This window comes from Diceros bicornis, chromosome 8 (genome assembly GCF_020826845.1).
Source record: "Diceros bicornis minor isolate mBicDic1 chromosome 8, mDicBic1.mat.cur, whole genome shotgun sequence".
Lineage (NCBI taxonomy): Eukaryota > Metazoa > Chordata > Mammalia > Perissodactyla > Rhinocerotidae > Diceros > Diceros bicornis.
Window position 1 is genome coordinate 32,711,578 of NC_080747.1, and position 12,735 is coordinate 32,724,312.

Sequence of the window (12,735 nt, forward strand, 5' to 3'; positions counted from 1 at the left end):
TTGAAGAGAGTTAGGGCCTGGCTCTGGATTAGGCTTTGTCTTAAGGGAATGTTGTGGCTGGTTTGAACATCTATCCAGACCACTAAAACTTTCTCCATATCAGCAATAAGGCTATTTTGCTTTTTTATCATTTGTGTGTTCACTGGAGTAGCACTTTTCCTTTCCTTCAAGAACTTCTCCTTTGCCTTCACAACTTGGCTAACTGGTGCAAGGGGCCCAGCTCTCAGCCTGTCTAGGCTTTCCACATGCCTTGCTCACTAAGCCTAATCATTTCTAGCTTCTGATATAAATCGAGAGATGTGCGACTCTTCCTTTCACTTTAACACTTAAAGGCCATTGTAGGGTTATTAATTGCCCTAATTTCAATCTTATTGTGTCTCAGGAAATAGGAAGACTCCAGGAGAGGGAGAGAGACTGGGAACAGCTAGTTGGTGGAGCAGTCAGAGCACACACATTGATTGATTGTGTGCCATCTTACATGAGCGCAGTTCACGGCACCCCAAAACAATTACAATATTAACATCAAAGATCACTTATCACAGATCACCATAAGAAAAATAATAATAAGGAAAAAGTTTGAAATATTGCAAGAATTACCAAAATATCACACAGAGACATGAAGTGAGCAGATGCTGTTGGAAAAATGGCGCTGATAGACTTGCTCAATGCGGGGTTTCCACAGATCTTCAATTTGTAAAAAATGCAATACCTGCAAAGCGCAATAAAGCAAAATGCAATAAAACAATGTATGCCTGTAAATTAATGGTAAAATAATTGTATTAGGTCCAAGGAGAAGAGAACAGAGAGTCAGGACCAAATGAAAGAAGACTAACTGTGCAAGCATGAAATTGTTATACCTCCCAAAGTGATTTTGCCCTCTCACAGGGGCCACATCAAAGCACCATCAGTACTGTGTTTAGTTCCAAGTCTAGGATCTCTGGGTCATGCCTGTCTCTTCTGACTCTGATCCTGTCTAGATATTATGTAACCAGTGGACTAAACTGAAAAGTTAACTACAAAAGATACTCTAAACAAAACAGTGCAGAAGAGAAAAGTGGAAAATAATTTAAAATATATAAGTATATATTATTTAAAATTTTATATAAATTACTAAAGTATGTAAATATGTGTTATTTAAATCATAGAGCAAGAAACTATAGTTCATTGCTGCAGTCCTTATATCTGCAACTGGTCATGAGGCAGTAGCTGACAAGTATCACCGTTATGATTTCCCTGTGTCTATTCCAAATTCACCTTCCATTTAGCTAGCACCTCAATAGACTGGGTTTTCTTCAGTACAATACTAGGCTCCCTGGATTCCTCCCACACCCCTCCCTGCCACTATTGTGGGACAGCAATTCATTTCCCAATTTGATAATATAGATTAATCATCCCAATCAGTACTGTAACATTTTTCTATCAGTGACATACCCAGTGCATTCAACATCTGGAGTGGATCATTTTTTTTTTTTTTAATTTTTTTTTTCCCCAAAGCCCCAGTAGATAGTTGTATGTCACAGTTGCACATCGTTCTAGTTGCTGTATGTGGGACGTGGCCTCAGCATGGCCGGAGAAGTGGTGCATCGGTGCGCGCCTGGGATCTGAACCCCGGGCCGCCAGCAGTGGAGCGCGAGCACCTAACCGCCAAGCCACAGGGCCAGCCCCCGGAGTGGATCATTTTTAACACCCTCTATGCTACAAAATTGTTTTCAGTAATCATGAAATAATACAAAAAAAATAATAAACTGAAAATTTTCTTTTATTGAACTTAATATATGTATAATTGTGTCATAAAATAAAATTTTACAGTACAAGAGGAAAAGTAATAGACCAATAGTTTTAAATTACATTAATGTATTTTTTGAGAAAGGAGAAAAACCTATATATTAATCTGTTGCATGATGAATTATATTGCAGTTTCTATTTTTTGAGCATTAACTTCTGCAAATTTATTAAACTGTCAAAATTGATCTTTATATATGTTCAAAATATATATATTTAAAAATGTTCAGAAAAGATTATACCCAGATTGTTCATCTATCTTCACTCATAGTTGAGTGAAGAACCTTTCTGTTTTAATTTTGAAAAGTATTGCATGAAGCAACAGAGAAACAAATTGTCGGAAAAGTCTTAAACATAAGGATAAGTGTGTCAGAATTTCATGGAAATCCCAAAACACAGTATATTCCAGAAATTGCAATACTGTCAGTGATTTTGCTTTTCAGGATTGATTCTAGGGACTTCAATAGAAAAAATTCAAACACAAAAACTCCAAGTTGTCATATAAGATGACAAAATTGAAGTAAGTGAAGTTCAGTTTCTTTGTCTGATTTTTTTTTTTTTTTACTTTTTTTTTGTGAGGAGATCAGCCCTGTGCTAACATCTGCCAATCCTCCTCTTTTTTTGCTGAGGAAGACTGGCCCTGGGCTAACATCCATGCCCATCTTCCTCCACTTTATATGGGACGCCGCCACAGCATGGCTTGCCAAGCAGTGCATCGGTGCACACCCGGGATACAAACCAGCAAACCCCGGGCTGCCGCAGCAGAGCGCGCGCACTTAACGGCTTGCGCCACCAGGCTGGCCCCTCTTTCTCTGATTATTTTGAATCTAGGGGCTTCTGTCTTCTGCCTAGAATGTAGAAAGCTGTAAAGAGGGTGGTTCCTACTCTAACAAGAAAAAGCCAGATAATCTATAAAGTCAAACACAATTCAGTCTATAGCAGGCAATAATCTGATGAACTGTTTCACCGTTGTGTCCATGGTCTGCTAAAATCCCATCCCTTAGCATCTGCTGGGTTTTCATTGACTTCTGCCCTAACCAGGCCTGGGAGCTGATCCAGATTACCCCTATTTCCCTGAGCGTCTGCTGCCTGCAACTTCTTCTGGTACCAATTATTAGTCGGAAATCAACTCTAGCTAATTCAAGGAGAAAAGAAATTTATTAATGGATATGGAGTAGTTCAGAGTCTCTGGGAGGGCTCAGAGGTTATAGAGCTAGAAGCAATGCCAACAATAATATCACAGAACTGGTCCTGTGAAGATATAGCTTCCACTGCCAATGCCTGGGGCACCCCAGCCAGCCTGCAGCACTGATACCAGCAATGCTGGACGTTGGCACTGCCACCTACCACTTCCAGGATGGAGTGGTGTCACGATTCGCCTCTCGAAGTAGGTGTAGGTGTTTGGTTAACAGCACCCAGGTCGTATGTCTGAGCCCTGGCTGCAGGGGAGGCTGGGAAAGTGAGTGTATGGCTTTTTCAGCTTCTGCAGAGGGAAATGGGCTCTGCCTCATGAGATGGCAGTATGGGGTGGGGGGGATTCCCCAAACACAAAAAGGGTGTTCAGTATGCTGACTGTCCAAAAAATGATGATAAAGTTTTACCATAGATATGGCCTCTTTGGGGCTGAACTGTATGGGAATGTGAGGAAGTGGAAACTTTATACCCTGGCTCAAGAAAGCCTAATTAACAGAAGTGGAGTGGTTGGCTCAGAGCCTGGAAAACAGATGCAACCAGAAAGAACAAAAGTATCTGACTCTGTCTTCAATCGCTGCCTGAGGATATTCTGGCAGTATTGGGGCTACCAGTCCGTTTGAGCTCACAGCTGTGAGCAGGTGAGCACTTAGTATTGGCCAGGCATTGTGTGAGGTGCTTTCCATATTTTACCTTATTTTATCCTCCCAGTTATCTACAAAGCAGTTATTATTTTAAAGTGAGAAAACTGAGTTGTAGAAGGGCCTGTAAGATTTCCAGGATCTCACCGTGCCAGGTATATCAGAATAGAGAGAGATTCCACAGGCAGTTTTAGCTCATGGAGGCTGATCATGATGACCCAGCCAACCCTCCCTGCAGAGTCTACACTTCCCAGACCTCATTCAAACTCAGCTTCCCACAGAGACTTCCCAAGCAGAGAGAAGCAACTGATCAGCCCTTGTGAACATGTTGGCCCCTGGTTTACACATAGTCTTTGGTGTCTTTGGTTATAAGACCAGAACCGTGACCATGACCACGGTAGAGAAAATTATTTCCAGACCCTCCTAGCTGACAACCAGACTGATCCCAGCACGTAACACTGTGAGGAGTGGAGCTCACCAATGAGAAGGGTGTTCTGCCTGTAAACTCAGTTATTGTAAATGATGGTTTTGATATGATGTGGATTTGAAAATCTGGTACTTAAGTAGATGCTGCTTTGCTTTGTACAGTTAAACATATTTTTTGGAGGATGTCTCATTTATCTTAAACTCTATTGAGATATAACTTACATACCATAAAATATACCCCCTTTAAATGTTTAATTCAATGATTTTTAGTAAATTTACTGACTTGTGCAACCATCACTACAATCCAGTTTTAGAACATTTCCATCACTCCAATAAGATCCCATGAGCCCATTTACAGTTAATCCCTGGTCTCAGATGTAGTCCCAGACAACCACTAATCTACTTTCTGTCTCTGTACATTTGCCTTCTCTGGATATTTCAACTACGATATGTAGTTCTTTGTGTCTGGCCTCTTTCACTTAGCATAATGTTTCTAAGATGATCTATGTTGTAGCATGATCAGTATTTCCTTCCTTTTTATTGCTAAGTAGTATCCCATTGTATATACACATTTTGTTTATATATTTGATATATTTGGATAGATCACATTTTGTTTATCCATTCACCAGTTGATGGAGTTGCATTTAATTTTATCTTAATTTCTTTAGGATATTGATTGCTGAATGCGTACATACAGGCAACAGAATCCAATAGGTGGTCTCATCTCAATTTCTCCCCACTGTCTTGTATTCATTATTCATTTCTCTTCCCATATTTCATTCACCATCAAGTTCCAGAGAGGTCTTGGGCCTCTCGGTAACCTGGTGAGAAAGCTTAAGCAGGAAGCACTGAGTTGTGTAGTCAGATCAGCTGGGTTTAAACTACTAGGTTTAAACTGCCCCATTCTTCTTTTTTTTTTTTTTATGAGGAAGATTAGCCCTGAGCTAATATCCGTGCCCATCTTCCTCTGCTTTATATGTGACATGCCTGCCACAGCATGGCTTGATAAGCAGTGCATTGGTCTGTGCCCGGGATCTGAACCTGCGAACCCTGGGCCACCAAACCAGAGCATGCACGCTTAACAACTATGCCACTGGGCCGGCCCCAAAACTGCCCCATTCTTGTTGAGAAGAGTTGGGTTTATTGTTTAACTTCTCTGAGCTTCAATGGCATGTATAAAATGGAGATGAACATAGTAGCTACTTTATGGGATTATTGTGAGGATTATATATACCAGTATATGCAAAGTGCTAAGCTTTTGATAAAAGTCATTTTTACTAGCTTTGGGTGTGGGATGGGGGACTAGATCTTAGGCAGAACAACTAGCCTCTTCTGTGCCTCATCTTCTTCATACTTCAAGCAGAGCCTAAAGACTAGGCAATCAAGGACCAGCACTCTCTGATCTGATGATTAGGATGAGAAAGGGGCTGAGTGACCATTTCCAAAGAGCCTGACTGAGCCTTGCCCCGTGAGAGGAACAAGGTCTATGGAGTGAGGAAAATGAAAAGCATCTCAGTGGCGCTTTATGAAGCCCAAGGAAGCAACTCTTAATCTGAATTCCTAAGTAGGAAAATATTCCGGTTTCCTCCACACAATCAGCCAGTTCCAACATAAATGAAGGTCTGTGTGTCAAGCTCACATCCTACAGTATGGGGCCCCCTTCAGAGCCTCTAGAGCTCCCCGACTGGGCTTCCCTTGGGGCACTTGGCCTTTTGAGTATCCAGGAGAGGTGGTAAGGCCTCCAAGGAACTCCTTTCTCCAACAGACCCAGGTTTGGCCTCCTGGATGCTGCATTATTTTAAGGCACATTTCCATCACCACCTGGTTGCTGCCACTTGATGGACGCTGTGAGGTACTCAACCCAAGCCTTCTAGGCTGCATTTACAGAGCAAATGTTTCTCTTGCATCTGAGCAATCTGTGCTCTCATGATTCAGCTTTCCTAAGGGGCAGAATCCAGTTGCAATGCCAGCCCTTTCTGGGCCTCTCTCTTCAACTATTATTGTTGAAAAATATTAATCATAAGCAAGGATATTAAAATGGAAGTGAACTCAGGCAGAAATCTTTCTAATCTGCTCCTTCCCACTTTCAGAACCCTATTCTCCTGAAAGCCAAATGGTAGTGAAGGCCATGTGTTTGTACAATGACTTTCTTCTTGTTTCCACTTAATTGCTTTGGAATGTTTGTGATTTCCTTCATTATTCCATAGGAACTATAATATTTATTTAGGTAGCTCTGACCCTCAAAACACAATGCCGATATTATCAGTTAAGGTAGAAATCACGCATCAAGGAAGAACAGGCCTTTGGACATGTTTGCTGCCATTTATGTTGCCATTGTGATGAAAAGGTGGAATTAGCAGGAGACTGGAGATGATGTAATACGAGTTTATAAAATCTTTGTGAAAGTTTTCCTCTATCAGCTTTGGAGACTGGGACTGGCTTGACTACCATGGTGTGCTGGATGTTTTGTGATCAATAAAAGATCCTAGTTGTATGTGTGGAGAGAAAGCAATGGGGATCTGTCTAGTTTTGATCACCATGAGCCATGACTTCTGAACAGAGGGGCAGGCCCTGCTGCCCATCATTATAAGCTTCCATGGGCAGGCCAAGCTGCCAAATGGTCAATTAAATGCAGAGACCCTGGCCTCCTGGGCCTGTTCTACACACTACATTTAAAAGAGCCTCTGTGAAATAGCCACAAGTAGGATAGTTTTAGGGGTACCAGCTTTCTGCCTTTCAGCTCTTAACCTGAGGTGGGTTGCAAAGGGCCAGGTTTCTCTTCTGTCTCTGCAGCTGACTTTCTCTTGGAAGGTACACTCCATCATAGGCCAGGTGAAACCAGGTGGCAAAACTGCCAAAACCTTCCCGAGGAAAAGGGTTTCAGTTTTTTCGGGGGTGAGGGTGTGTGGCCACCAGGGTGTCTCTCTTCTTAAAAAAGGCTCAGAACAAAACTAAAATGGGTGCTTCAAGGGGATGCTACCTGGGTCCCCACCAAAACTTGCTTCTTGAGAAGCGCATCAAGTCCCTAGAGTTACACAAAGTTTGTCCAAAGAAGCCACAGGAATTATCAACACACCTGAATTTGTGCTTAGGATAGGGGTTCACTCAGGGCCACAGACGAGCAAGGTTGGGGGCTGGGACCAGGTGTTCCGGTCTGCGAAAAGAGCAATGCTTCGCACATGGGACGTGCTCAAGCAGTGTTGGTACTGCTGAAGCAGCAGTCTTCTGGTCCTTCCCCAGCCAGCTTGTCCACCCCTATGGTCACCTCTGCCCAGGGGGCCCCCAAGCTGGCGAGCAGCATCCTACATCAGGGCCAGCTCATCCCGAGGCAGCAGCTTGCTCAGCCCAGTCACTTCTTTAGGGACCTACATCTCATTACAGGTCTCAGAACTGCACTTCTCTATATAGAAAATGCAGGGATTTCCTCCTTCTACAGCATCTGTCAGGGCTCTGAATTCCAGACTTAATGTATCACCTTGAACAGTCACATCTGCCTGTGTTGTGCTATTTGCTTTATATTGTGAGTCCTTCTAAGGCACCAACCGTAGTGTTTTTAAATGTCAGCCCCTGGCATTGTGCCTAGTTTGTACAGATTAAATAAATACCTGTAATGAAGAAAATCATTATCATTACCCTTTTTATTGGCTTCCACAGATCTGGACCTTGCACTGTGGTGCTCCTTATACGTATAACTGACCTCCAGTTGATTGCTTTTCAAGTTTCTCTTGGAAGAGCAGATACAGTGCTGTTTCCTAAAAGGAAAGGATTTTATTCAGAATGCATGGTCTTTGCTAGAGAACAGGACTAAACTAGAGAACGGCAGGAGGAAAGCGCCTTAAGTTAGCAATCAGTATTGATAAATGTTGAGAACTGCCCCCAAAACTGAAGTTCTGATCACTAGTCTGGCCCAGGTTCCTTAGAAATGGGACCTTGTACATGTTTCTATTGGACTTTGAAATAAGACACAAAATGAAATGAAGGCTATGACTCTTATTGGAGTGAAAAATTGGAGCTCTGGTTTCCAGGCTGAGGAGGTGTGTGATTATGTATGCTCATTTCCATTGTTCTACACTGTTGCTGGCTTGTAGGAAACTTTTAACTGCTTGTAGGCAATGCCATCATTATTATCTAGGCAGGCTACAAAGCTGTTGTCAAGACTGCTGGAGACTTGTTGGTCTCCAGTGGTTTCTACTGACAGTTTATCCATGTGAATAGTGAAGACAGAAAAGTCTCGACAATACAAGTATCAAGGTGTGGAATGATAATCCCATTGAGGGTAAAACACAGAACCAGGCATAACGGCTTCTCTTCTTTCTGTCCACGCCTTATTCTAGATACATTTATGTAATCTGCCTGCCCTCCACGACCTAGTTTTTAAACTAATATGCATGTCCGAAATTTGCGATAAACATGTATCATAATAGTGTAAATGAAAGGCCACTTTTGAGTTCTTAGGTTTAAAAGCAACTTCTCAAGTTTCCCAAATGTCCATCAGAATTTATCATCTATTATGTTCTCCCTCAGTCACTGTAAGCCAGATCAGAGTACGTAGCTAGGAAGTTTGAAGGTGGCATTTGATTTCTATAAGGATATGCAGACTCCAGAATCTAAACACAAAATAAGCAAAGACATTTTATCAGCTTGACATACCAGAAGGTACAGGAATATTCAGGGCTCCACACTACTATATAATGCTGCATTTCTTGGTTTTATTTGAAACAATGCATATTTTTAGCATTTTATGGTAGGATTTTACACTTGTCATTTACACAAATTACAAGGTTCTGCTTCAAGTCTTTAAAAAATTTTTAAAAATTCAGCCCATGTGCAGCACAATATGCAAAACTACTTTACATTATACACACTTTTTATCAAAGGAGATACAAAATTCTGGCTTGTAGTTTTAGACAAATACAAGAAGCTTCAAACTAGACACAAAGGGTTAACATTAATTCTCAAATATAAGTCTGCACTTTGTGTTGTATTTCTCTGAGATGTGAATACCAAATTCCTAAGGGATTTTACTTTTTCCTTTTTCAAAGGAAAACTGAAAAATTTCCCTTAAACAAGTCCCTCCCCATCAGCTCCATCTTTTTATCATCCTACTCTCCCTTCCCTTAGTGCCAGACACTTGCTTCAGCTTACAAAATCATGAGTGGGCCATTTACGTGTGTATGCAGACCAGATCCTTTCAGCTAAGTCCTCTCCTGCAAAAATCTAAGCAGCCATAAACTGATGCAAATGATTCTGCTACATAATGTTAAATATGACTTAACACTAGGTAATCTATCAGCTGTGATGCTGAGTAATTAATCAAAAGGAGTTAAAAGAAGTTCCCTACCGGTGTGCTTTTTATTGGTGACTAATTGGTGGCCTTAAGAGTCAAGTTGTCTGATGCTAAGAGAACTTTAAAATCTTTCTAAATAGAACATGCCCACTGATTGCTTGAGGGACTTCTCTGATGCTTATGCATAGTTATTCTTTTTCAGCATGTTGGAGGCAATTTTTTTTATACTTTCCTTCTAAAGGGTTATGAAGAGGCAATACGGAAGAGTAGGGCTTTTTATGCCCTTTCAAAAGATATTGTTTTCTATCACTGGTATCCATTGTTCCCTAACCATCATCTGATACTTAAATGTGTGTATATGCATATTTAAAAGAATTACTCATCTTTCACTCAGTCAATATACAGTCAACTCTTGATTATCTATGAGAACATAAGTGACATTTACTACCAGCAAATTTTCACATTTAACATAATCATCCTTTCTTGACACAGCTCACATTTACCGTTTGTTTTACATCCCATGTAGACTACAGCCTATCAAGACCAAGTTATAATGCAAATGTTGTTTATGTCCTCTAACCCAGGCTAGGTATACGTTAGGAAACTGAGTGAGAACATTCAGCTAGGGCTTTGGGGAAAGAGCCTAAAGTGGAAAATGGGGGCAGGCTGTAACTCTGAGCATGAGAAAGGACAAATCCAAGTTCCTCCTGAATTAGCTCCTGCAGTATGACTTCATTATTTTAAGTTTATGATTACTGCAAAATTAAAAACCTGAGGCATAGTCACTATTTTATATAGATAATGGAGAGTTGACTGTAATCATGTTCTTTGTTTATGACATTAGCCCTTTCACATAAAAAAACATTCACAAAATATGATAAAAAGATTAAAAGACTACCATATGACATCTAGAAGCATTTATTTTATGCAAAAAACTTAAATATGATTATGTGTACACAAAAAGTGCACACATTACCTATGCTGAACAATGCCAAGAAACAATATATCGATGCAACAGTTGTCTTCTAAAATAAACATAAAAACTGAGCCCAGACCGGCAGACAAAAGCAAAACACTTATTTCCCAATAGCACAATGCTGAAACTGATAGCAATTCTAAACACCTCCAACTTTCCTTACAGAGCTGCCAAAGTCCAACTACTTAAAAAAATTGACTGTTTTTTCACATCAATAATAAAAATCTGGTGACAAACATTATAAAACCAAATGCTGGACAGTCTTTACTCCTTTAAAATTCCAAATATTCCAACATAATCACAGAAGTAAAAACCATTTTAAAGTGATATGCTTTATGAAACAAACAATATGTACATTTATTGCAAATTATATTAAACTAAAATGGAGGGGAAATCAAAATATGAAGTGATATGAAATCAATAATAATTTTAATTATTTTCTCACTCTGATAAAAATCAGAAAGCAACATTTATAAAATTGCCACCACATCACTTTTCATAGCAGGGAACTGAAATCTGTACATCTCATTTTTGCAGAAAAGTAGGCAGGCAGAAAGAATTATACATAAAAGTTTCCAAAAGGAAAAACAAAGAAATATTTAATCTGATCTCTTTTCTTCTAAAAAATTAATTCAGTAGATTTCTATTTTTTCCTTGTGTAACAACGGGAATTCCTGGCTCTAAAATTGATGAATTTTCAGTGTCAGTGTAAGGACATCTTGTTACTTTCTTTAAAATAAAAACTGCAGCATGGAAATTAATGGTGTATTATGCCTTTAAACTCCAGATATGCAGGAACTGGAACCAAGTGTTAAGCAATTTGCTTAATTATTGACTTTTCATAAGAAAAGTCTGGGGCGGGGAGGGTAGAATAGAGTTGCTTTTAGCAACTCTCTCAAGAGTTTCTGCTGTACATTTCCATCAAAGGACTTGTGGTCATGTGAAAAGGAAGTAATAGTTTCTTTCAGTTTTCAAGGCAGAAAGTGTGTGTTCTGAAGTTAACTTCATTTCTGTTCAGGGACCTTTTGAATCCAAGTTTTTACAGAAGCTGGAGCCTGCTTCTGTATGGCCTTCATTTTCTCCCTTTGCAAATGAGTTTTCTTTTTACCTTGGGGATAGAAATAGAAGAAAGCAAAGTTAGAAAAGATGTAAACAGGAAAATAAGCCAAACCAGAATTATTTCATTTCTCTAGTTATTATCTAAAATCTGAAAATATTTTTTTTCATTTTTCACCTGAGACTTTACTTGGTTTAAGGAATCTTTCCTTAAAGTATATAAAAACAAAATACTAATGAAGATGTTTTTATTTTCAACCATTAAGTGCTGCTACCCAATGCCTGATTTGCTTCCAACAATAAAACAATAAAAGCTATTTACTTGAAATAATTGTAATCTTTATTAATACTTCTAAAATGATATTATAGAAGAAAAATTACTGGACACTATGGCAAAATAAATCTATAAGCAGCAAAATAAGTTATGACTCCTGAACTGGGTAAACAAATACATTTTAGTACACTAAACAAACAAGGAGGAAAATTTAGATTAATTCTGTTAAGAGGTTAGAGGAATCCCCCACTGGTCCCATTTCCCTGGTAGGGAGGGAAATTCTGACCTCTGGAAGCATGAGGGAGTGGGAAGAACCACTCCCTCATGGGTGGGGTCAGGCAGAAACTGAGTATGCTGTGCTTGGCTTCTTCTAGATTTGTTCTCTTTTGCCCCCAAAAGGTGCATTCTGGTGGGCCTGCGGTTGTTCAATTTAGGGGCAAGGCATTAGTATTCCTCCATATTTTTAATCAGCCATATCAGTATTAAGACTGTCTCTCCTTCTCAACAATTCCAAACTTGGTAGAGAAAGATAAGGGACTCATTTACTTATATTCCCAAACCCCAACACTACATATACATTTCATAAAGATAACAACGCTAAAAAAAAGCTAGGTGATTAAGATTCTTACAGAGACAATTAAATTAGCTTGTTATAATATACAAAACATTTAATAATATGATATCAAAGAATCCTCTACAAGCTGCCTGCTGCACCTTCAGGATGCTTCCCTTTACTAGCTCTGAGTCCTCAGTATCTTCCTGGCTGCTCTCACAGACTTTTAAACGATCCAGATCACTGGAAGAATTTCCTGGACTTGATTCTATGTCCCAAAGTGAATCGCCATCACTTCCGAGCACTTGGCTTCTGAAAAATTTCATATTATTTTGATAAAAATTCACTTGTTACTGAAAGAATATTCACATCAAAATAATATACGGTTGTTTAACACATGAGGATACACACTTAGGGGTTACTTTAAGATATGAACCCATGTGATGTGAGGAAACTTTCTCAATATACAAATAAGCACAGGAAATCAGGAAATTCTTTGCTTAAAAAAATAGAAATTTCAAGATTCTTAACATTTTCACAATACTAAGC

General features: G+C 39.5%; 1 protein-coding gene across 3 annotated transcripts in view; it reads right to left on the bottom strand.

The window, feature by feature from the left end:
• Positions 1–10,229: 10,229 nt before the first annotated feature.
• Positions 10,230–12,735, bottom strand: part of PDS5A (PDS5 cohesin associated factor A) — a 159,708-nt gene continuing 157,202 nt past the window's right edge. For 2 of the 3 annotated variants that reach the window (XM_058546914.1, XM_058546913.1), the window contains exons 33-34: positions 12,348–12,498; positions 10,230–11,411 (exon numbers count right to left, since the gene is read on the bottom strand). In XM_058546914.1, coding sequence (XP_058402897.1) covers positions 11,376–11,411; positions 12,348–12,498 — 187 coding nt within the window. In that variant the 3' untranslated portion in view covers positions 10,230–11,375. The remainder of the gene's footprint in view (positions 11,412–12,347; positions 12,499–12,735) is intronic. The other variant, XM_058546915.1, reaches the window with a different exon arrangement.